The sequence below is a fragment of the Mauremys reevesii genome, linkage group 22 (genome assembly GCF_016161935.1).
Source record: "Mauremys reevesii isolate NIE-2019 linkage group 22, ASM1616193v1, whole genome shotgun sequence".
In the NCBI taxonomy this organism is placed as follows: domain Eukaryota; kingdom Metazoa; phylum Chordata; order Testudines; family Geoemydidae; genus Mauremys; species Mauremys reevesii.
The window spans coordinates 5,107,023-5,133,296 of record NC_052644.1 but is presented as its reverse complement, the minus strand read 5'-3'; the positions used below and the strand labels follow the sequence as shown (position 1 = coordinate 5,133,296).

The 26,274-nt window shown below is 45.7% G+C and overlaps 1 protein-coding gene across 1 annotated transcript; it reads right to left on the bottom strand.

The window, feature by feature from the left end:
* Positions 1-6,284: 6,284 nt before the first annotated feature.
* Positions 6,285-16,954, bottom strand: LOC120388210 (phospholipase A2 inhibitor subunit gamma B-like). The gene is made up of 6 exons (XM_039509882.1): positions 16,874-16,954; positions 13,744-13,901; positions 13,052-13,168; positions 8,094-8,246; positions 7,479-7,619; positions 6,285-6,693 (listed from the first exon to the last, which is right to left on the bottom strand). Exons 2-6 carry the CDS (start codon positions 13,790-13,792, stop codon positions 6,314-6,316), a joined length of 840 nt encoding a protein of 279 aa, XP_039365816.1. The 5' UTR covers positions 13,793-13,901; positions 16,874-16,954; the 3' UTR covers positions 6,285-6,313.
* Between the last annotated feature and the right edge of the window lie 9,320 nt (positions 16,955-26,274).

The following is a 26,274-nucleotide window of genomic DNA, read 5'->3' as shown; positions in this document are numbered from 1 at the left end:
CAGACCACGGAATTGCCAGCCCTGTGGCACAGCAAGGCTAAGGCAGGCTCCCTGCATTTCTTTTTGCTAAGATTAAATATGCAAATAACACAAATTGGGTGTGGCTGCTCTGGCTCTTGACAAGTAGCCAAAATGGCCACACTATTCCTCTGAGATATCTCATATCTTCTTTGACTCTTTCCATTGCTGGAGCCTCAACACTCACTCAGTTGTTGTTCCATTAAGACAGTCTCATCTCAAGATGGGTGTGAGCTGCGCAGTTCTTTCAGACCCTAAGGGCAAGTCTACACTACAAAATTAAGTTGACCTATACAAAAACCTGTAGGAGAACACTTCAGTCTCCCTGGACACACAATAGCAGATTTAAAGGTAGTCATCCTGCAGCAAAAAAACTTCAGGACCAGACTTCAAAGAGAAACTGCTGAGCTTCAGTTCATCTGCAAATTTGACACCATCAGCTCAGGATTAAACAAAGACTGTGAATGGCTAGCCACCTACAAAAGCAGTTTCTCCTCCCTTGGTTTTCACACCTCAACTGCTAGAAGAGGGCCTCATCCTCCCTGATTGAACTAACCTCGTTATCTCTAGCCTGCTTCTTGCTTGCATATATATACCTGCCCCTGAAAATTTCCACTACATGCATCCGACAAAGTGGGTATTCACCCACAAAAGCTCATGCTCCAATACGTCTGTTAGTCTATAAGGTGCCACAGGACTCTTTGCTGCTTTTACAGATCCAGACTAACACAGCTACCCCTCTGATAGTTGACATAAAGACACCGGAGTAAGTACTACAGTGGCTCATGTTCACACTATGCCCCCTCTGTCGGCAGTGTGCATCCTCACCAGGAGCACTTCCACTGACTTAAATGTGTGAGGCATTGTGGAGCACTGACAGCTGGAGCCATCCCACCTCACCCTGGGGCTGACAGCCTGATTTATTAACTACAGAAATATAGATTTTAAGTGATTATAAGCAGCATAGAGATCAAAGTTGGTTGCTTAAGAAATAAAAATAAATTTGCAGTCTAAGTTCTACAAACTACGCAGGATTTATCTCAGGGAGTGTCTCCCTCTGACAGATGGTACAAGCAGGTGACAAGTCTTCAAAACACAGGCTTGGGACTCGTTTACAGCCTGGGGCCACCTTCCTCCAGTTCAAAGTCTTTGTCCTCCAGCCGTGTTTCCTGGTGTTGAGTTGTGGGGGGAGTGAGGCCAACTGATGATGTCACTTCCCCTCTTTTATAGTTTCTTCCAGATTGCTGGAAAGATCTATGCTGTGATATGGGGGTCAGTCAGTCCCCATTGGTCAAGCAGTCTCCATTGCATACATGCTTTCTCTGAGAATTCTCCATTGCATACAGTCCCTGGGATAATGGATTCTTTCCCAGATGGGTGTTGATGAGCCATTAACACTGCCTAGCTACTCCACTGTTGTACCTGAAAGGCTGGTTGTGGGTGTTCCCAACCTCAAAACATATGTTAGTAACATACATTGCAATTACAATCCAACAGAATGCTAATGTTCAACAGATCAAGACTTTTAAAATGATACCTCGTAAGGTATACTTTGTACAAAACCTGTCATAATCATATCACCATGGTGAATATGGGGGTGCCGTGGTGCTACTATGAGGTACAGAATGTCACACTCTCCCTCAATCTGCCTTTCCTGTAGGAAGCCCCAAACTATGTTCATCTCCACTTTCTGTCTGTTGCTGGTAGCAATTACTCTGTGGCTGGGGTTTGTAGCTTGGGCTAGTAAAGTAGTAAACATTAGAGCTAGTCAAAATATTTCCAACAGAAGAGGTCCCTCCCTGTCTCCACTCCCCAGAAAATGCTGAATCATCAAAATCAAAACTTTTGAGGTATCATATTAGATTCACTAAAATATTTGACAGCAAAATTATCACAATATTTCAACAAGGTCAAAACATTTCATTTTGACTTTTTCATTTGGACTTTTATGTTATATCATCATTTAGAATGAAATATAAAAGCCAGAGGAAAAAATTGGAAATAGGAAATTTTTGGTTCTACCAACCTTTTATTTCCCTCCCTCATACCCGTTTTGTTGCTGAAAAAAGGAGTGGAGAAATGGGTCAGAAATGGGTGGATGGGAGGGAATGTTTCCCCACAGACAATTTTTTTGTTTAGAAAACATTCAATTTCAAAGGTTTTCTGAACCAAAAACTTTCATTCCCCCCTCTCCCCCAAATACACATACACACACACATGCCCTAATTTTCTCTGTCGATGTCAACGGGACAACTCATGGCAGCAAAATTAAGCACATCAGTGAAATATGTGCAGGATTAGGGTCATGATTAAGGCTATTAGTCATGGAATCCATGACTTCCAACAACCTCCGTGACTTCAGCCTGTGGTGGTTGGGAGCTGCAGGGTCCCCCACACCACCCACGGGGGCAAGGAGCTGTGGGATACCCCCGCCGCATCTGGTGGCCCCCAGAGCTCCCAGCCTCTGGAGGAACCCCCAGAGCTCTCCCGGACGCCAGGAGAAATCCCACAGCTCCCGGCCATCAGGGGTGGTGGCAGCAGAACCCCCGAGCCCATGGTGGCTGGGAGCGGCGGTGGCAGAACCCCTGAGCTTCTGGCCCCCAGAGCTGCGGGTGGCGGGGTACCCCACAGCTCCAGCTGCCATGGGCAGTGGGGGAATCCCTGCGCTCCAAGCTGCCATGACCCCCGGAGCTGCGGGCAGCAGAGGTACCCCGCAGCCCCCAGCTGCTGCAGGCTGCTCCTAGCCCCTGCACAGCTGCCCCGCTTCAGGCAGTGTGGGGACACGCAGATCCCCATTTTGTCATGGATATTTTTAGTAAAAGTCACAGACAGGTCACAGCTTCTGTGAATTATTCTTTTTTGCCCATGACCTGCCCATGACTTTTACTAAAAATATTCATGATCAAATCTTAGCTTAGTCATGATCTCCAGAGATGGTTGAAAAACAGAATAATTTTGGGGGAACATTTTCAAAATAATTTTTAAAAGGGAGATTTTGTTTGTTTCTTTGATTTTTTTTTGGTAGAAAATTTTAATCAGAGCTTTTCTGCTTTCAAAAAATGTTCAAAATGTACATGTTTTGGTGTTCTCCTCGCGCGCTTCCTTTTTTCCATTTTACTGCTGAAAAAAGAAGAAAGGCGGAAACATCCCCTGGAATTTGGGGGCTTCATCCCTAAAACATGGAAAGTTTAAAAAAATACAAAATTTTCAGTTTTTTTAAAAAAAGGCTAACTTTCAACATAAAGAGTGTTGAAAAAAATTCAACCAGCTCTAATCATGGTGTTTGTTACACAGGAGCTGATTGTTCCTGGCATAGGCACTGATTTTTATTTTTCCTGGGGCGGGGGGGCGCTCCACCCCTGCTCCGCCCCAAAGCCCTATCACCGCTCCGCCCCTTCCCCTGAGGCCCTACCCTCACTCCACCTCTTCCCGCCCTGCTCTGCCTCCTTCCCTGAGGCTCCTGCCTGCCCACCCACCTACCTACCTACCTACCTACCTACCTCTCTCCGTCCTCCCCCAAGCACCTCCCTCAGCCACCAAACAGCTGATTGGCAGCAGCACAGAACAGTTGTAGCTGGTGGGTGCTGAGCACCCACTTTTTTTTTCCGTGGCTGCTTGAGGCCCAGAGCACTCATGGAGTTGGTGCCTATGGTTCCTGGCATGGGAACATTTCCCAGGGCAGAAATCCTCCTTCCCCCTTATTCTATTTGCTTCCCCGCCTTGTCCGTCTAATTATGCTCCCTCCACTTGCTTCTTTTGCTTAGAGGAGACTAAGTGGGAAAATCAAGGGCTTTTTCTTACCACAGAGAAAAGCTCCATGTGCCCAACACATGAGCTAATAGACTGCCACCTTAGGTCCCCTTTCAGGAAGCTATTTAAGTGTGATGCCTAAGTATAAACATGAGTAACTCCAATGCAAGTGCTGGGGTGGGGCCTGGAAGGCTAGGGTTCTCTTCCCAGCTCTGCCACAAAAATTCTCTTCCAGATTTTGAAAAATAATTTCCAGATTAGACTGTAAATTTACAGCTCCCTACTGTAGGGTGCACCACCAGTAGAAATGACAGGACTTGGCTTTGATGAATAGAGGATCTTTCATTAAGGCTGCTGGACACGGGCACTCCCTGAGGGTATGTCTACACTATGAAATTAAGTTGATTTTATAGAAGTCGATTTTTAGAAATCAATTGTATACAGTCGATTGTGTATGTCCCCACTAAGCGCATTAAGTCAGCGGAGTGCATCCTCACTACCATGGCTAGCATTAACTTATGGAGCGGTGCACTGTGGGTAGCTATCCCACAGTTCCCGCAGTCTCCGACACCCATTGGAATTCTGGGTTAAGCTCCCAATGCCTGATGGGGCAAAAACGTTGCGGGTGGTTTTGAGTACATGTCGTCAGTCGCCCCTCCTTCTGTGAAAGCAACAACATACAATTGTTTCATGCCTTTTTTCCTGGGTTACCCATGCAGACTCCATACCACAGAAAGCATGGAGCCCGCTCAGCTCACCGCCATGCACTTTAAAAGCTTTAAAAGCTGTTTGCTGACTAGGTCAGACCTCAGCGCAACCAACATTCCCATTGTTATTGCTGCTTGTTATGTGCTCTATAATATCTGTGAGAGTAAGGGAGAGACATTTATGGCGGGGTGGGAGGTTGAGGCAAATTGCCTGGCATCCGATTTTGAGCAGCCAGACACCAGGGCGATTAGAAGAGCACAGTAAGGCGTGCTGCACATCAGAGAGGCTTTGAAAACTAGTTTCATGACTGGCCAGGCTTCGGTGTGACAGTTGTGTGTTGATGCAAACTCGCCCCCTTAGTTGATTTTAATTCCCTGTAAGCCAACCACCCTCCCCCCTTCGAAATAAGGTAACTATTGTTTTGAAACCATGCATTTTTTCTTTATTAATTAAAAAAAAAATGAGATAACGGACAAGGTAGCCCCGGTGGGGTGGGGGAGGAGGGAAGGACAAGGCCACAGTTGTTATTGTAGCCACACTAAAAATCAAACTGTTTGAATTACAGCCTTCTGTTGCTTGGGCCATCCTCTAGAGTGGAGTGGCTGGGTGCCCAGAGCCTCCCCCCCTCGCGTTCTTGGGCGTCTGGGTGAGGAGGCTATGGAACATGGGGAGGAGGGTAGGCGGTTATACAGTGGATGCAGCGGGGGTCTGTGCTCTTGTTGGCTTTCCTGCAGCTCCAACAGACGCTTCATCATGTCCGTTTGCTCCTACATTAGCCTCAGCATCGTGTCCTGCCTCTGCTCTTCATGCTCACTTAATTCTTTCCTGGCCTCTGCCACTGAATGCCTCCATGCATTAAGCTGTGCCCTATCAGTGCGGGAGGGCTGCATGAGCTCGGAAAACATGTCATCGCGAGTGAATTTTTTTCGCCTTCTACTCTGCAATAACCTCAGGGACGGAGATGATAAAGGGAGCAGAGAAACATTCTATGCTCTACGATTCTGGGAGGACTGCATGGTCACCTCTGCTGCTGAATGCTGCTGAGTTCACCATGCTGACCAAACAGGAAATGAAATTCAAAAGTTCCCGGGGCTTTTTCTGCGTACCTGGCTAGTGCATCAGAGTTCAAAGTGCTGTTCAGAGCGGTCACAATGGAGCACTCTGAGATAGCTCCCAGAGGCCAGTACCATCAATTTGCAGCTGCACTACCCCAATTTCAACCCAGCAAGGTTGATTTTAGTGCTACTCCCCTTGCCGGGGTGGAGTACAGAAGTCGATTTTAAGAGCTCTTTAAGTTGACAGAATGGGGTTGATTGTGTGGATGCATCAGGGCCACCCAGAGGATTCAGAGAGCCTGGGGCAAAGCAATTTCGGGGGCCCCTTCCATAAAAAAAAAGTTGCAATACTATAGAATACTATCTTCTCGGGGGGCCCCTGCAGGGCCCAGGGTCTGGGGCAAATTGCCCCACTTGCCCCCCTCCCCCCACCCCCGCCCAGGCGGCCCTGGGGTGCATTCATTTTAAAATAGACCTAACGTGGCTAAATTAGACCTAACTCCGTAGCGTAGACCAGGCCTGAGTGTACTGTCTAATTTCATCACTAGGGGTCTCCATAAATCTAGATCACCTTTTTGACAAATTTTTCCTGTCAAAATAATTCAGCCAGTTCCAGAGTTTTCTGATCTCCAGTTTGTTTTATTCACTGCAACAAACTAAAGGGGAAGCAAATCTGTCCAGAAAGGGAGAGCCTCTGGAATGGAAAGGCAGAAGCTGAGAAGGGCAAATGGAAGCTGAACAGGTGTTATTCAGTGCAGTGTCACCAGTGCATGATGTGGGGCTCAGGAGAGGAGCTTCACCAGGAATAACCCTGTGAGGACTGGGAGGAGGAGAAGCCCAGATGGTCCTGGAGTCGTGCCAGCTGCAAAAGGGACTGGTCCCTTAGCTGTGCCACTTGTACTGGGGGCTGGTCCCTTAATCGGGCTGGTTACACTAGGGGCTGGTCCCTTAGCTGTGCCACTTGCACCCGGGGCTGGTCCCTTAGCTGTGCCACTTGCACCCGGGGCTGGTCCCTTAGTCGGTTCAGACTTGCCAGGGGCTGGCCTGCATGTGGCCGTGCTTAGGTCTATGTTGTCTCCGAAGATCCCTGAATCTCCTTTTAAATGGGTGCAGACGGATTCAGTGGCGCAACCCTTCATGGTGATCTGTACAGGAAATAAAACTGCCCCAGGAAAAAGAAGCAGCTGGTCAGTGTCAGTCTCCCTCCTCGGCTCTGATGCAGGCTCACTGTATGCCCTTGGACAAATCACTGGGACCCCAGATCTAAAACCCACTGACGACACCCATTCACTTCAGTAGGCTTTGTATTAGTCCCACTCTTCATTGAGCAACAAAACAATTCACAGCTGGTGGCAGGGAGTGGGATCTCTAAAAAGGGAGGCCTTGTGTTAATGGGCTGAGACTCAGGATATCTGGATTCAATTCTTGGCTCTGCCACAGACTCCCTCATTGGCCTTGGGCACATCATTTAGGTGCAGATTTTTCAAAGGAGTGTAACATAGGCGGCGGTTTAATTTTAATGGGATCTAGGTTCCTAACGCCCCAAACTCCTTTGAAGATCCCAGCCATAATCTCTCCATGCCTCAGTTTCCTCATCTGCACAATGGAGATAATAATCCTTCCTTTACTATTTAGATGGTAAAATCTAAGCAACGGTGAATGGCTGTGTCTGTGCAGTGCCTGGCACAATGGGGGACCCTTCCAATCTCAGTCAGGGTCTGTCTGAGTGCCTCGCATAACAGGGCCCCAATAGAAAGAGATCTAGTCCAAGGGAAAACAGACACAGAGGCTTGCCTGAGGTGAGACAATAGGCTGGTTGCTGTCTGATATTAGAACCCAGATGTCTGGAGTCCAAGCCCAATCCCTTATCTACCAGACCATAGGTGTCGTCTGAGAGAAAATAATAAGAAAGTAAATAGCATACCAGAATAAATAAATTCAAATTACCCATTGTTATGCTTCCGGTTACTGCGATGCATTGGGTCTCAGATCCAGTGCAAGCTAAGGTCTCTTTGCTACATGGAAAGTTAAACACAGAAGAGCAGGCGGGGCAATGCCGACCATTTGGGATTGTACTTTCTGGGGGCACTGTGAAGAAGCCAAGCAAATGCAGTCAATTTAGGGGATATTCCAGAATAGGCTTCAGGACAGAGAGAGCAGGTTAGGGTTGAACAGCTCAGCCCCACATCCCACATACAGGAGCTCAGGAGATACTGGAGGTAGCAAGGTTAGTGACATCAGTTTGCAGCACAGCATGGGGAAAACCATGCCCCATGTGGAATCAGCTGCAGTTTGTGGCAGTCTAGAGCCACATTCACTTAATTCCACCTCTTCCCCCAGGAACCCAGTGCTATTCACTGCCGGCAGTGGGACTGTTCTTAGGGCTTAGTCAAATTCACTGCAGCGCCCCCTGAAGGGCAGGAGACTGTTCTCAAGGGCTCATTGCTGAGACTGTTCTAGAAAAGAGGGGTGTAGCTGGGCAGAAGGGGAGGAGGGGGAATGAAGAGGAAGAATTGGTGTGGGAGTGGTAGTAGGTGGGAAGATAGAGAGAGGGATACGTACTTGTAACAGAGGCTGTACTGCAGGCATCCCCCACACAACAGGTGGTGCTCTTCCTTATTGCCATTCCCTCCCCAAACCTGGTAACAACAGGGCTGGCTCTGCACTCACTGGATGCCATGCAGGACTTGATTACTTTCTGTATATCCAATCCCACTGTACAAAAGGAGAAAACCAATGTTTACTCACCAACTCTGCCACCCTATCCCCATGCTCCTCAAAAAGACGTCTGTGTCTTTATCTTTAGTCTATCCAGGCGGAAACTGAAGCATGGAGACTTGCCTGAGGTCACAGAGTCAATAATAGAACCCTGGAGGCCTGAGTCCTAGCCCACACCCTGCTCCACCCCAGGGCTGGCCTTTGGGAAAATGGCGCCCTGGATGAACTTGTATTTTGGCTCCTCTGGCCCCCGTGGGCACGGTGCCCCTCCATTTCCCCTGGCCACCATGGGCTCCCCACCCCCCATCACCTCTGGCCCCCAAGGCTTCCCCCTCCACCAGGGCCTTGCTGCCTCCGCCCCCCCCCGTGCTTAATTGATATTGAAAGAGGAGCTCAGCCCCAGCAAACCTCGGCACAAATTAAGCACTAGCTGGGTGGCTGGAGAGTGGAGGCTGCTAGCTGGGTGCCTAGCTATGAAGGCCACCACCAGCAGCAGCGAAGTAAGGATGCCATTGTATATGCTGTATTGCCACCCTTACTTTGTGCCGCACTATACCCCCTTCGCCCCAATCCCTGCACCCCCTGCTGTGCCTCTAAACCCTGCACTGTACCCCCATTGCCCCAACCCCTGCACCCCCGCCTGTGCCTCTAAACCCTGCATCCCCCTCCTGTGCTCCTAAACCCTGCACTGTGCCCCTAAACCCTGCACTATGCCCCCTTTTGCCCCAAACCCATGCATCCTCCTCCTGTGCGCCTAGCTCTTGCACTCTCCTTCTGTGCCCACCATGAGGAAACTGCCCTGGATGCAGGGAGCAGCTGACGCTGCTGCTTGCTCCCCCTCTCCAACACTGCTCATCCATGCACCCCTAGCGAGTCATGGGTGGAAGCGACAAGCAATGTCAGGGCTCTCTAGACCCAGGTCACTTTCCCCCGCTCCCGGCCTGCATAAGGGGAGAGTAGGAGAGCCACAGCTCCTGATGCTTGCCTCACAGCACAGTCCAGGTGGGGAAAGTGACCTGGATGCACGGAACGCCTAGCGTTGCTCCACATTGCCCCACATAGGCGTCTACTGTGTGGGTGCTCTGGGGCTTGAGCACCCACCAGGAAAAAATGGTGAGTGCTGAACACCCACCGGCAGCCCCCCTATTAGCTCGCGCCTCCTCCCCAGCTACCCCATGGATCAGTATCTCTCTCTCCTTCCCTGTGCCTCCTTCCCGCCACAATCAGCTGTTTTGCAGCATGCAGGAGGCTGGGAGAGAACAGGAAGAGTATATGTGCGTCACTCTTTGCACCCCCATTCCTCCACTGGGAGAAAGCAGGGAGAAATCTTGGCACGTCCCTCCATGTGTCATAAGAACGGCCATACTGGGTCAGACTAAAAGTCCATCTAGCCCAGTAGCATGTCTTTCAACAGTGGCCAATGCCAGGTGCCCCAGAGGGAATGAACAGAACAGGTGATGATCAAGTGATCCATCCCTGGTTGCCCATTCCCAGCTTCTGGCAAACAGAAGCTAGAGACACCATCCCTGCCCATCCTGGCTAATAGCCATTGATGGACCTATCCTCCATTATTTTATCTAGTTCTTCTTTGAACCCTGTTATAGTCTTGGCCATCACAACATCCTCTGGCAAGGAGTTCCACAGGTTGACTGTGCATTGTGTGAAAAAATACTTCCTTTTGTTTGTTTTAAACCTGCTGCCTATTAATTTCATTTGGTGGCCCCTAGTTCTTGTGTTAAGAGGAATAAATAACACTTCCTTATTTACTTTCTCTGTACCACTCATGATTTTATAGACCTCTATCATCTTCCCCCTTAGTCGTCTCTTTCCCAATCTGAAAAGTCCAAGTCTTACTAATCTCTCCTCATACGGCAGCCATTCCATACCCCTAACCATTTTTTTTCCCCTTTTCTGAATCCAATATCCAATATATCTTTTTTGAGATGGGCAACCACATCTGCATGCCGTATTCAAAATGTGGGCGTACCATGGATTTATATACAGGCAATATGATACTTTCTGTCTTATTCTCTATCTCTTTCTTAATGGTTCCCAACATTCTGTTCACTTTTTTGACTGCCCTGCACATTGAGTGGATGTTTTCAGAGAACTATCCACAATGACTCCAAGATCTCTTTCTTGAGTGGTAATAGCTAATTTAGACCCCATCTTTTTATATATATAGTTAGGATTATGTTTTCCAATGTGCATTACTTCGCGTTTATCAATATTACATTTCATCTGCCATTTTGTTGCCCAGTCACCCAGTCTTGAGAGATCCTTTTGTAGCTCTTTGCAGTCTGCCTGGGACTTAACTACCTTGAGTAGTTTTGTATCATCTGCAAATGTTGCCACCTCACTGTTTACCCCCTTTTCCAGATCATTTATGAGTATCTTAAATCGGACTGTGCCCAATACAGACCCCTGGGGGACAACACTATTTATTTCTTTCCATTCTGAAAAATGACTATTTATATCTACCCTTTGTTTCCTATCTTTTAACCAGTTACCAATCCAGGAGAGAACCTTCCCTCTTATCCCATGACAGCTTACTTTGCTTAAGAGCCTTTGGTGAGGGACCTTGTGAAATGCTTTCTGAATATCTAAATACACTATATTCACTGGACCCCCCACCCTTGTCCACATACTTGTTGACCTCCTCAAAGAATTCTAGTAGATTGGTGAGGCATGATTTCCCTTTACAAAAACCATGTGGACTATTGCCCAACAAATTATGTTCATCTATGTGTCTGACACCAGTTTGCTCAGTACTGAAGTCAGGTTTACCATCCTGTAATTGCCAGGGTCTCCTCTGCAGCCCTTTTTAAAAATTGGCATTGTGACGTTACACTCTATATGATTTTATGAAAACATGCTAATGAGTTTGAATATAATGGAATTGGAATATGCTTCCTACAAAAGGTCTCTTGTAAGGTATCATTACAAATCTTATAATCTACTGAGTGTGATCATCCCATTTGTATAAATGTATCACTCTTGTTTCTGAAACTAGAAATATGAAATATAACTCTGAGGGCCTATTGTAATTATGCAAAGTGTGGGCCCTTAACAGTCGTTTGAAATTTTGATGGCTCCCATTAACCAGGACATTTGACTGTAGATGGCTCTGTTTACTTAGTCTTCCTGTATACCTGTGTGCTGGCAAGTGGGTAATGAAGTCTTGCAGTGACATGTGATCATGTCACCTGAACTGGAATCCATCTTTTACCTGGTGCTTTTCCATTTAGAAGGAGGGGTGGGAACCCAGAGAGGAACAAAGGATTCCTGCCTTGTGCAAAATATATATAAGGGGATGGAACAGAACAAAGGGGGCTGCAGTCATGAGAAAACTCCTAGCTACCACCTGAGTTGGAACAAGGATTGTACCGGGGAAAGGATTGTGCCCAGACCAGGAAGGCGTCCAGTCTGTGATAGAAGCTTATTGAAACATCTCTGAGGGTGAGATTTGATCTGTATTTAGCTTTCTTACTGTACTAGGCTTAGACTTGCGTGTTTTATTTTATTTTGCTTGGTAATTCACCTTTTTCTGTCTGTTATTACTTGGAACCACTTAAATCCTACTTTTTGTATTTAATAAAATCACTTTTTACTTATTAATTAACCCAGAGTATGTATTAATACCTGGGGGGGGGGGAACAGCTGTGCATACCTCTGTATCAGTGTTATAGAGGGCGAACAATTTATGAGTTTGCCCTGTATAAGCTTTATGCAGAGTAAAATGGATTTATTTGGGGTTTGGACCCCATTGGGAGCTGTGTATCTGAATGCTGGAGACAGGAGCACTTCTTAAGCTGTTTTCAGTTAAGCCTGCAGCTTGTGGGGGATGTGGTCCAGACTTGGGTCTGTGTTTGTAGCAGGCTAGTGTGTCTGGCTCAAACCAGGCAGGGCACTGAAGTCCCAAGCTGGCAGGGAAAACAGGCTTAGAGGTAGTCTCAGCACATCAGTTGGCAGTCCCAAGGGGGTTTCTGTGATCCAACCCATCACAGGCATCAGATTAGCTATCCTCCAGTCATTTTGGTACAGAAGGTTACAGACAACAGTTAGTAGTCCTGCAATTTCACATCTGAGTTCTTTCAGAACTCTTGGGTAAACCCCATCTGGTCCTGGTGACTTATTACTGTTTAGTTCAGGGGTTCTCAAACTGGGGGTTTGGACCCCTCAAGGGGCCATGAGATTATTACAAGGAGGGTCGCGAGCTGTCAGCCACTACCCCAAACCTCGCTTTGCCTCCAGCATTTATAATGGTGTTAAATATATGAAAAGGTGTTTTTAATGTATGGGGGGGGGGGGTGGGTTGCACTTAGGCTTGCTGTGTGAAAGGGGTCACCAGTACAAAAGTCTGAGAACTCCTGGTTTAGTTTATCAATTTGTTCCAAAACGTCCTCTTATGACACCTCAATCTGGGACAGTTCCTCAGATTTGCCACCTAAAAAGAATGGCTCAGATTTGGGAATCTCCCTCACATCCTTGAGGGTCACCTCTGTGAGTTTGTGGCCCTCTCCTACCAGTCAGCAATGCACATCTCTGTGCTGCTGCACAGCACCCCCCTGACCATATCACCCTTGAGTCAAGGCGGTTCCTCAGGTGGTCCACCCCTAAAACTATTGCTGCTCCAACCCACTGGCCCCATTCCCCAAGTTCAGAATAAAACCCAGGAAACTTGACTCCCAGTCTATCTCCTGCTCCAACCCACTAGACCTCATTCTTCACCCAGAACTGGGAATAGAACTGAGTGTGCTCTGAGCACTGGACCATGCTGATGTGAGATCTGGCTCATCTACCTATTAGGGTTTCAAACACAGTGATGGCACAGGAATCTTCTCCAGAACTGCAGGTCTCCATGCTGCCCCTGCAGTCCCTGCCGAACTCAGAGCAAACCTCACACTGCAGACAGGCACCTAGAAAAGGAGAGAGACAATTATGTAGATTTGTACCTTGCCCCCTCACCTTCCCCTGGGTTCTTAGGGAAACCATCTGGTGCAACCTGCCAGTGCGCGCGCTCCCTCTCTCTCCTCCCCCTCTCTCCTCCTCTCTCTCTCTCTCTCCCCCCCACCCCCCCACAGCTCTGACCCTGGCTGCATATTCCCCATTTTTTAAATTTCTTACAGGAAAATCAGCATTTCCCAACAGGTGATTTTCAAAAGTGGATTTTTCCCACAACATTTTTTGTGGGGGATAAAACACCAATTTTCCAGCCATTTCTAAAAAGGAACCAATCAGAACATGTCTTGGAGGACCTCAAGTATCAATATTTCCTCTTATTTCTAGAATATTTCAACGTGTTGTTATGCCAACTCGGGACTTCACAAGGAATCTGTTCTTTTCCCTTCGACATGTCCAGTTGGCCCATTTTTCCCAATACTGGCTTTTAAATGACATTTATAAACAAATTTATACAAAGGACCAAGTGGGACTCTTGCTACTTTATACAAACTAGAATGCAAGTCCCTGCAGAGAAACAGCGCTGACTCACCCAGACCTAGGAGAGCAAAGAGAATGCAGAGAAAGAAGGGAGCCTTCATGATGATAGGAAGAGCGTGAATTGGATCTGGGGTCTCTGATGCAGCAAATTCTCTGTCCAGAGGATTTATACAAGCAGGGGCTGAAGGGAAGTCACAAGAGGAATTCCACCTGAAAAAAGGAAATAAATTGGATGGTGTGATGTAAGTGGCATTAATAGGGCTCCATGAAATTCACGGTCCATTTTGGTCAATTTCATGGTCATAGGATTTTTAAAATGGTAAATTTCATTATTTCATCTATTTAAATCTGAAATTTCATGGTATTGTAATTGTAGGGATCCTGACCAGAAAAGGAGTTGTGGGGTGGTCACAGGTTATTTTTTGGGGGGTTGTGGTACTGCTAACCTTATTTCTGCGCTGCTGCTGGCATTGGGAGTGTCTTCAGAGCTGGGCAGCTGGAGAGCGGTTGCTGCTGTCTGGGAGCCCAGTTCTGAAGGCAGAGCCATCACTAGCATCAGTGCAGAAGTAAGGGGGGCATGGTATGGTATTGCCACTCTTAATTTTGCAGTGCTGCTGGTGGGGTGCTGCCTTCAGAGCTGGGCAGCCCCCCTGCATCTCCCTTTTGGATCAGGACCCCAATTTGGGCAATGCTGGTCTCCCCCATGAAATCTGTATAATATATGGTAAAAGCACACAAAAGACCAGATTTCACAGGGGGAGACCAAATGTCATGGTCCCGTGACGTGTTTTTCATGGCCGTGAATTTGGTAGAGCCCTAGTCACTAAACATCAGGTTGAAGGTGCCCAGGAACTATTAGCATTTCCTGTGGCAGGGAACTGCACAGGTTAATGACGGGTTGTGTAAAGCACCCGAAGGTTTTTTTCATCTGCCACCTTTACCCTTGTTGCCTTTTAATTTCATAGGGTGCCTGTTTGAGAAGAGAGAGTGAATGCTCATTCTCAGCTCTTGCCCCCTTGCCCTGATCTCAGGGCCATGTACTGGGCCATGCACCGAGCATGTGTGATGGGGTAAATGTGTGCTGGGGCAATATTATCTATAATTATTACACTCACCATCTTCCTGCACCTCTGCATAGCCCTTTGCTGAAGCACAGGCCAGAGTTCTGTCTTTTGTGTAACCATTTACACAGAGTTCAACTTTAGGGCTATATGTAAAACCCTGATAAATAGGTGTTAATAGTTCCCAGTCAACTACAAAGAGTACCACACAGTTTCTTAGGTCAGGTCTACACTACAGACCTATATCAGTATAACTGTGTCGCTCAGGGGTGTGGGGTGACGTAGTTATACTGACCTAACCCCCTGTGTGGACAGCGCTTTGTCAGTGGGAGAGCTTCTGCTGTCGACATGGCTACTGCCTATAGGCACCAACTCCGTGGGTGCTCTGGGGCTGGAGCACCCAGGGAAAAAAATAGTGGGTGCTCAGCAGCCACCCACTGATCAGCTGTTCAGCAGTCCCCACCGATCAGCTCCTCCTTCCCCCCAGCACCTCCTGCCCATCGCTGATCAATTGTACGGTAGCGGGTGGGAGGTGCTGGAGCGGGGGCAAGAGGCAGAGCGAGGGCAGGGTGCTCTCGGGGAGGGGGCGGACTGGAGGCAGGAAGAGGTGGGGTGGGGCCTTGGGGAAGGAGTAGAGTGGGAGTGGGATTGGGGGTGGGACCTCGGGGTGGAGTGGTCGTGGAGCACACCTGGGGAAAGCTGAAAGTTGGCACCTGTGTGTACTGCCTCTCAGGGAGGTGGATTAATGGTGCAGTAGCATCTTCACTAAAGTGCTACCGTACAGTAGTGCTGTATATGAAGACAAGCACTCAGTAAAACAAAGATTTAATGCTCAAGAAAATATTGTAAATACATTTGGAACACTATCAATAACTTCAACAAAAACTGTTAGGCAGTAAATGCACTGGTGTTCCTTACAGAGACAAGATGGGTCTTTTACTGAACAGACCTGACAAGCTTTCGAGCAACACAGAGCTCTTCCTCAGGTCAGAGGTCTCTAGTATCCTGGGACTAACACTGCTATACATATCCTGCATACAATTCGTGTACCTAATACAGACTTCCTTCACACCTTGTTCCTCTCATATACATTCAAATATAAGGTTTCAATCTAACATTTCCTATACTTTAGTACATACATCAAAATACCTTCCCCTCTGATGATGATTTCTCAGTCTGTAGTCATAATATGCAAGCGTGTGTCACCTGAACTCTTCAGAGTTGGAGGAGAGTGGCAGCATCTGAGTCTTTTAAAATGTCTGAGAACCCTGTCAGCAAACAAACTGTCTGGAGTAATCTGCACAGTTAGCAGCATTCCAGCATTTGGGTTAATAGCTGACTGGTCCTCTCAGTTGCAGGCGATACAGAAATCTATAGCCTGTACTCAAAGTGGTCTAGGCATTGGGAGCAGAATATAAAATATCCATTCCTTGGATTCTATAAGACTCTCACTGCACGGGGCAATATCTTTCCCCCATAAACCCGTCTATGTCAGGCAAGAATGTATAAACCCCCACCTCACTAAGTGCTGCCCCATGCTCTTTAACTGAGACAGAATCTCCAACTAAAGCATTAGCTAATAGCTAAATGTCAATTCCACCAGCTGTACAATCCCTAGGGGCAAGTGTTCCCCTCAGAGTTCTCCCTCTAAAGCAGGGGTTCTCATTCTTTTTCTCTCAATCCCCGCCCCCCAACATGCTATAAAAACCCCACGGCCCACATGTGTCGCAATAACTGGTTTTCTGCATATAAAAGCCAGGGCCAGCATTAGGGGGTAGCAAGCAGGGCAATTCCCTGGAGCCTCATGCCACAAGAACCCCCACAAAGCTACATTGCTCAGATTTTGGCTTCAGCCTCAGATGTCAGGGCTCAGGGCCCAGGTTTCAACACCATGCAGCATGGCTTCAGCTTTCTATCCTGGGCCCTTGTAAGTTTAATGCTGGGCCTGCTTGGTGCCCCCCCCCCCCCGGCCTGCCCTCCGAAACCTGCTCTCAGGCTCCCACGGGGCCTTGGATCCCTGGTTGAGAACCACTGCTCTAAAGGTCTGTAAGACACACTGTGGTGGACCAACCATTTTAATAGAGGGCTTTCATAGTAAAGTAAAGCTGGAATAGCACTCACCTATAGCCAAAGTAATACCAGTATTGGGAACCAGTCCTCACAGCAGACACATCTCCTGGTCCTGAGCTGATAAGCCACAGAGTCTACCAGGCTGTCTTTTATTTATAAGTGTAGCCAGACGCGCCCCCCACTCCCCACTCGAGTGCAGTTTGCACAATTTCCTGTTGTGCTGTTACAAAGCCACAAGCAGCGGAAGCTCCCCAATGATGTTAGATGCTTGCATGGGGTAGGGACAGGGAGGAGACCATGACACTGAACCCCATGGGGACTCTGGACCCCATGGGGACCCTGACGCCAACATTGTGGGGCTGGGGAGCAGCCAGGACCCCAACCCAGGACCCCACCAAGATCCCAGACTCAGCCGGGGCCCTGGACCCCAAGCTACTGTGCAGGGTCATGCAGCAGTCTAGAGCTCGCAGCCTTTAGCACACAGCTGAGCTGGGCCGCGCCCGCAGCTGTCTGCTAATTGGGCTGCATGCGGCCCGTGGGCTGCAGGTTGAGAACGATTGCTTTACTGTCATACCCATTTTTAGGATAATTGGATAATATATGTAGATTGCTGAACACTTAAAATCAGATTGTAACAAAGAGCCTGATGGAACCTTAACTATGGTAGGGCTGCTGCCATCCCAAAAGTAATAATATTTAATGAGTGGCAACTCTTGGTTTAAAGGGGAATTTTTTCATGAAAAATTTGAAGCCATTTGCATTCCGTTTCTTACCTTTAATTTCGTTTTCACAAAAAAATCCTGGAAATGTTTGGGTTTGCCATTTTTTGTTTTTCATTTCCCCTCCCCCTTTTCAACCCTCCATTTCACTGTGAAATGGGGGGAATTGGAAAGACAACAAAGTAAGGAATAACAAGCAAACATAAAAGGCCCAAACATGACTTTTTTTTGTTTTCTGCTTTTGCCCAGAAAACTGATTCTAGTTGAAAGAGCCATTGTCAAACAGCTGTCAATCTATGGAAGAACAGAATCCCAGAATAAAATAGTTCTGGGGCAATTGACCCTATCAGGATCATAAGGAAAGCAAAGCTGACTAACCCCAGGGTTGTGTTCCCAGCTCTGGACAGGGAACTGAGACTAAGGTTCAGAGAAGGGGAGCTTGAGAGTAGTATAACCTTGATAGCATTCATCACCATGTATTTTTGACAGGTGTCTATGCCCCCTTTAATGCTTATGTCCTGCCCTCTGTTCCCGTTTCCATTGATATCGAGGTTTGGCAGTGTCTGCCATTTTTATTTTTATTTTTAATTATTTTTCATGTTTGAATAGGGGGAATGTTGCATGCTTGTGCTTTGATACATGTGGTTGATTGTTTAGAGCAGTGGTTCCCAAACTTGTTCCGCTGCTTGTGCAGGGAAAATCCCTGGCGGGCCGGGCCAGTTTGTTTACCTGCCGCGTCTGCAGGTTTTGCCGATTGCAGCTCCCAGTGGCCATGGTTCACTGCTCCAGGCCAATGGGAGCTGCTGGAAGGGGCAGCCAGTACGTCCCTTGGCCTGTGCCGCTTCCAACTGCTCCCATTGGTCTGGAGCAGCGAACCACGGGCACTGGGAGCTGGCAGGTAAACAAAGTGGCCCGGCCCACCAGGGGCTTTCCCTGCACAAGCGACGGAACAAGTTTGGGAACCACTGGTTTAGAGAAAAAGGTTGAAAGAATAGAGTGAGAGAGCTTAAAGTTTAAAAAAAAAAGAAAGATTTGCTAAGGTTTAGAGGAGAAAAGGAAAGAAAAGTTATTAAAGAAAAGAGATTTTTGGTTAGGTTTTGTAAGGAGAGATGATTTTAAAGGCCTAGTTTGGCATGTTATTAAAGAATAAAAAGAAATTAAATAAATTTTAAAAGTTGATTAAATATAACATGAGGTTAAAAAAGAACACGGCCAAAAAAAAAAAAAGGAAACTGTATAAAGCAGAGACTGTGTAGTAAGCACATGGTAAAAATATAAAGGCAGGTTAAGAAAGAAACATTTAAAATATGAAATATAAGGGTAGGTTAAGAAAAGACTGTTTAAAAAGAGTTAAATAAAAGAGAAACATATAAAGATAGGATAAGAGAGAACAGGGCAAGAAAGGGGAAAAGAAATCCCCTTTGCAAAGGGCAAAGAAGGACAGCACATGGTTGATTAATAGGATGACCAGATAGCAAGTGTGAAAAATCGGGACGGGGGTGGGAGGTAATAGGTGCCTATATAAGAAAAAGCCCCAAAAATCGGGACTGTCTCTTTAAAATCAGGACATCTGGTCACCCTATTGATTCAGGGAGAGAGAGAGCTTACTCCTTGCGGCTGCTCCTGGGTAAAGAGAGTGCTTCCAAGACTCACAACTCCTCAGGCTAGTTATGACTGCCTTTGGATCGGACCAATCAGATACTGTTCTACAGATATGTGATAGAATACATTTTCCTGAACCAATCCTATAGTCCCAAGACTTTTTAAACAAGAGCCATTTCCTTCTTCTCCCACTCCTTTACCTGCCTTATTCTTATCTAAAAAAACTGACCCCAAGCATCTTTCCCGCCATGTAGCACTTTTACATAGGAGCTTTAATAAGGGTTAAAACCATAAGCCCTTAGTAACAAACAATTTTAAAAAGTTTTCCTCTATGTTTTAGATTAACATTGGTCAATTTTTAGTGAGGACAATTTGAAGCTGCAGCAAAGCCCCTGTTAGCAAAAACAGCGTCTTTGAGTCAGTGGATCAGAGATAAGAAGGCTGCTTATTCTCCCATTTTTTAACAAAAGCAAATAAAAGTACTATTAAGTTTTGTAAAGGAATAAAGCTCTGCTTTCTAATCACTTGAAAAGACAAGTCTATATGAAGAAACAGCCCTTTATTTAGCACATTTGCATATGTTTTAATAAAAAATGAGCATGCAGAAACACCCCACGGTTAAACCCACAAACCCTTACTACTAAAGTTTTTAAAAGCTTTTCCCTCTGCTTTTAGTGAGGACTATTTGAAGCTGCAGGAAAAACAGCATCTGTGAGCAAGTGGATCAGAGAGAAGAAGATTGCTTCTTCCCCCACTTTTCAACAAATACAAGTGAAAGTTAGATTAAGTTTTGTAAAGGAATAAACACTCAAAAAGACAAGCCTATATGAAGACAGAGACCTTTATTGAACATTTTTACAGGTGTGTTTCAATAAAATAGAGCATGCAGAAACACCCCAGGTTTAAAACTACAGGTCCTTAGTAATAGCCAGTTTATATTCCCCTTATTCTGTAATCCAGTGGATCAAAGAGAAGTATAGAGATTTAAGTGAAGACTATAGTGCATGGATCACTGGCTAGCCTAATTAGTCGTATCTGTTTTTAAAATATAGAGAAAGCCAAGGCTCCAGCCTGTGATGTATTATTTTAATAAAATCTATGGACCCAAAACAAACACAGGAGCGTGTACCTGTGTCTCAGCACATGGGTTGCAAACATTTAAAAACAAAGACATTCTGATAATGTAACAGAAAAATTCATACTTAAATCTAAAAGTCCTAAGAAACTGAAAGCTTAATATAACTTTTGTTAAATTTGTTAAAAAGTGTGGAGGAAAATAAACTTCTCTCTGATCCACTGAATTACAGAATAAGGGGAATATAAACTGGCTGTTACTGAGGACCTGTGGTTTTAAACCTGGGGTGTTTCTGCATGCTCTGTTTTATTGAAACACACCTGTAAAAATGTTAAATAAAGGGATGTGTCTTCATATAGGCTTGTCTTTTCAAGCGCTTATTCCTTTACAAAACTTAATATACCTTTCAGTAGTATTTGTTAAAAAGCGGAGGAAGAAGCAGCCTTCTTATCTTATCTCTTATCTTCTTAATTCTGATCCACTGACTCACAGATGCTGTTTTTGTTAACAGGGGCTTTGCTGCAAAAGCACACTGCTTCAAATTGTCCTTACTAAAAAATGACCAATATTAGTCTAAAACATGGAGGGGAAAACTATTTTATCATTATAAATTACTTTTATAAAGAGGTTCTCTGTGTCTTTAACCCTGGGATGTTTCTGTATGCTAGCTTTTTATTGAAACACGTGCAAAAGTGCTAAATGAAGGGATGTGTTTTCATATAGGTTTGTCTTTTAAAGTGTTTATTCCTGTACAAGACTTAATCTAACTTTCACCTCTATTTGTTAAAAAGTTGGGGAAGAAGCAATCTTCTTCTCTCTGATCCACTGGCTCACAGATGCTGTTTTCCTGCAGCTTCAATTTGTCCTCACTAAAAGCAGAGGGAAAAGCTTTTATAAATTTTTTGTTAGTAAGTGTTTGTGGGTTTAACACTGGAGTGTTTCTGCATGCCTATTTTTTATTAAAACACATGCAAAAGTGCTAAATAAAGGGCAGTTTCTTCATATAGGCTTGTCTTTTCAAGTGATTAGAAAGCAGAGCTTTATTCCTTGACAAGACTTAATATATCTTTTACTTGCTTTCGTTAAAAAGCAGAAAAAGAAGCAGCCTTCTTATCTCTGATCCACTGACTCACAGATGCTATTTTTGCTGACAGTGGCTTTGCCGAAAAAGCATGCTGCTTCAAATTGTTCTTACTAAAAAATGACCAATGTTAGTCTAAAATATAGTGGAAAACTTTTACAAAATTTTTGTTACTAAGGGCTTATGGTTTTAACCTTTATTAAAACACTTATGTAAAAGTACTACATGTCAGGAAAGATGCTTCAAGTCTGTTTTTTAGATAAGAATAAGGCAGTTAAAGGGGGGTGTAAAGAGGGGAGGGAGATGGCTCTTGTTTAAAAATCTTGGAACTATAGGATTGGTTCAGGAAAATGTATTATATGACACAGCTATAGAATAGCATCTGATTGGTCTCACCCAAAGGTGGTGATAACTATCCTGAGGGGTTGTGAGTCTTGGAAGCACTCTCTTTACCCAGGAGCAGCGGCGAGGGTAAGCTCTCTCTCTCTCTCTCTCTCTCTCTCTGACTCAACCACGTGCTGTCTATCTTTGCCCTTTGCAAAGGGGCTTTCTTTTCCCTTTTCTTGCCCTGGTCTCTCTTTTAACCTATCTTTATATGTTTCTCTTTTATTTAACTCTTTTTAAACACTCTTTTCTTAACCTACCCTTATATTTAATATTTTAAATGTTTTTTTCTTAACCTGCCTTTATGTTTTTACCATGTGCTTACTACACAGTCTCTGCTTTATAAAATTCCCTTTTTTGCCATGTATTCTTTTTTAACCTAACTTTATATTTAAAAATCGTTTTAAATTTATTTAATTTTTCTTATTCTTTAATAACATGCCAAACTAAGCCTTTAAAATCATCTCTCCTTACTAAACCTAACCAAACACTCTTTCTTCTCTTTAATAACCTTTCTTTCCTTTTTTCCTCTAAACATAAGAACATAAGAACGGCCATACTGAGTCAGACCAAAGGTCCATCAAGCCCAGTATCCTGTCTACTGACAGTGACCAATGCCAGATGCCCCAAATGGAATGAACAGACAGGTTATCATCAAGTGATCCATGCCCTGTCACCCAATCCCAGCTTCCGGCAAACAGAGGCTGGGGAGACCATTCCTGCCCATCCTGGCTAATAGCCATTGATGGACCTATCTTCCTTGAATCTATCTAGCTCCCTTTTGAACCCCCTTATAGTACTGGTCTTCCCAACACCCTCTGACAAGGAGTTCCAGAGGCTGACAGTGTGTTTCATGAAAAAATACTTTCTTGTGTTTGTTTTAAACCTGCCACCTATTAATTTCATTTGGTGACCCCTTGTTCTTGTATTATGAAAAGGAGTAAACAACACTTCCTTATTTACTTTCTCTATACCACTAATGATTTTATAGACCTCTATCATATCCCCTCTTAGTTGCCTCTTTTCCAAGGTGAAAAATCCCAGTCTTATTAATCTCTCCTCGTACGGAAGCTGTTCTATACCCCTAATCATTTTTGTTGCCCTTTTCTGAACCTTTTCCAATTCCAATATATCTTTTTTTTATATGGGGTGACCACATCTGCACACAGTATTCAAGGTGTGGACATACCAAGGATTTATATAGAGGCAATATGATATTTTCTGTCTTTTTATCTATCCCTTTCCCAACATTTTGACTGCCGCTGTACATTGAGCAGATATTTTCAGAGAACTCTCCACAATGACTCCAAGATTTCTTTCTTGAGTGGTGACAGCTAATTTAGACCTCATCATTTTGTATGTATAGTTGGAATTATATTTTCCAGTGCACATTACTTTGCATTTATCAACACTGAATTTCATGTGCCATTTTGTTGCCTAGTCACTCAGTTTTGTGAGATCCCTTTGTAAGTCCTTACAGTCTGCTTTAGACTTAACTATCTTGAGTAATTTTGTATCCCCTGCAAACTTTCCCATCTCACTGTTTATCCCTTTTTCCAGATCATTTATTAATATGTTGAACAGCACTGTTCCCAGTATAGATCCCTGGGGGATCCCGCAATTTACCTCTCTCCACTATGAGAACTGACCATTTATTCCTACCCTGTTTCCCATCGTTTAACCAGTTACTGATTCTGAAACCGGATGACAGTGCAAGTGCTTTCCACTGGTGACTTTTCTGATGCATTGAAATCTCAAATGGAGTGAAGCAAGGCTGCGTACAAGCACTAAGTGTGACTGATGCTTGTGTAGAATTACGCGAGATGGCTTTGATCTGCATGCTTGTGCAATTCTGTTGTACTCATTGTGACAGGTTCGGTCACAGAGACCCCCTTGGGACTGTCACCTGATGTGCTGAGACTACCTCTGAGCCCATTTTCCCTGCCAGCTTGGAACTGCAGAACTCTGCCTTGTTGAGCCAGACAGACTAACCTGCTGCAACACAGACCCAGGGTCTGAACCACGTCCCCAACGCTGCAGACTTAACTGAAAACAGCTTAGCAAGTACTCCTGTCTCCAGTACCCAGACACCTAGTTCCCAATGGGATCCAAACTCCAAATAAATCCGTTTTACTCTGCATAAACTCATAAATTGTCCGCCCTCTATAACACTGATGGAGAGATATGCACAGCTGTTTGCTCCCCCAGCTATTAATCACTTACTCTGGGTTAATTAATAACAAAAGTGATTTTATTAAGTATAAAAAGTAGGATTTAAGTGGTTTCAAGTAATAACAGACAGAACAAAATAAGTTACCAAGCAAAATCAAACAAAACACGCAAGTCTAAGCCCAATACATTAAGAAACTGAATACAGATAAATCTCACCCTTAGAGATGTTCCAATAAACTTCTTTCACAGACTAGACTCCTTCCTAGTCTGGGCCCAATCCTTTCTCCTGGTACAGATCTTATTAGTTCCAGCAGGCATCTTAGGTGAAAAGCAGGGGATTCCACATGACTGGGCACATTTGTTCTGTTTCACCCCATTTTATAGCTTTGGCATAAGGCAGGAATCCTTTGTCTCTCCAGGTTCCCACCCCTCTTTCTAAATGGAAAAGCACCAGGTTTAAGATGGATTCCAATATCATGTGACATGGTCACATGTCCTGTGAGACCCCTAGTCTCCATTCTTCCAAGGCTGGCCGGCAGGTACCCAGGAAGTTTTGCAAGTAAACAGAGCCATTCACAACAAATTGTCCTAGTTAATGGGAGCCATCAAGATTCCAAGCCACCATTAATAGCCCACACTTTACATAATTACAATAGGACTTCAGAGTAATACTTCATATTTCTAGTTTTAGATACAAGAATGATATATACATATGTGACGGGGCAGAGTGACCCCGCACCAGTACCACAGGGGTTAACCCTTCATTCCTAGCAGAGGAAGCCACGCCCCAGAAGCTCTGCTGGGCATGCTCCAACTGGAGAACAGGTATAAAAGCCTGCAGAGCTGCTCAGTCTGGGCGGACTGCTGGAGGGGAAGGAGGCATGCCGCCAGCTTCCGAGGAGGGACAGCCTGTGCTCCAGGATCCGGAGGCCATCCAAGCCGGGATGCACCCTGAGACCCAGAAGGAGTATGTCACAGGAGGGGAACAGACCGGAGGACCCCTCCGCGAAGCGGAGATCCCGACATTTATGATAGGAAGCGACCCAGGGGAACTTCAGAGGCAAACGGCATTAGAGCTGCACAGATGCTCAGTGTGTTGCGGGTGGATTCCGGCCGGGCTAGTTGCAAGGGGAACTTGCTGCTATCAGGGCCCTGGGTCGGGACCCAGTGGAGAAGGTGAGTCCGGGTCCCCCTACCTCCTCACATGCCCACACACATGGGAAGTATATGGACTCTGGCCATTGGGCCACAGTGCCCTGACACTTGAGGTGATTTACATGGGCTGTGGCTGCTAAGCTGCACTACCCCACCTGCGAGGGGGGAGTTGTATGGACTCTGGCCATTGAGCGACATGGCTCTGACTCTTGGTGTGAGCTACTTGGACTCTGGCCGCTAGGCCGCACTACCCCACCTGAGAGGGGGGATTTATATGGACTCTGGCAGTTGGGCCACACAGCCCTCACTCTTGGCGCGAGCTACATGGACACTAGCTGTTAGGGCCCACTACCCCGACCGAGGGGCGATTGCATAGAGACAGGCCGTTAGGCCGCATCAGGCCGCTCACAGAGAGGCTAGCGCGTGAACTTGGGAGTGGCGAGGTTCCGACACCCCATCCCTCCCTGCCATAAAGGGGTGATGTGGTGCCAGGCCCACCACAACATACAAATAGGATGAACACACTCAGCAGATCATAAGCTTTGTAATGATACCTTACAAGAGACCTTTTGCATAAAGCATATTCCAGTTACATCATATTCACAATCATAAACATATTTTTATAAAGCATATGGAATGCATGTCACACTCCTGCTTAGCAATTTGTCTTTGTTTTAGTTTTTCTACAATTCCTTTTTGATTTTCAGGTCCGTAAAGAGCTGCCATATTTGTCTCTTAGTATTCTTCCTATCTTTTCCTCCCCAGCGGGGTACTTGGCTGCTGTGCTTTTAATATTTGTCTCTTGTAGAAACTGCCAGCTCTCCTGAACTTGTTTATCCCTTAGATACACTTCCCATGGGACCATATCTACCAGTGCTCAGAGTTTGTTAAAGTCTGCTTTGCTGAGGTCCACTGTCTTTATTCTGCTGCTTTCACTTCTTCCTTTCCTTAGAATCATGATGAAATCTACAATTTTGTGGTCACTTTCACCCATTACCTTCCACCATCAGATTCTCAACCAGTTCCTTCCTAGTAGTCAGAATCAAATCTAACATAGAAATCCCCCATGTTACTTCCTCCATCTTCTGAAACTAAAAGTTCTTCTTCGAGTGCTTGCTCATATTGATTCCAATTAGCGGCACTTAGCCCGGAGCCTTTGGTACCGCGCGCAGACCAGACGCCATCAGTCCAAAGCACACCTCTGGCACCGGAACGACCTAGCACCAGCAAAGACTCTCGGCGCCGGACATCTCTGGCACCAGTA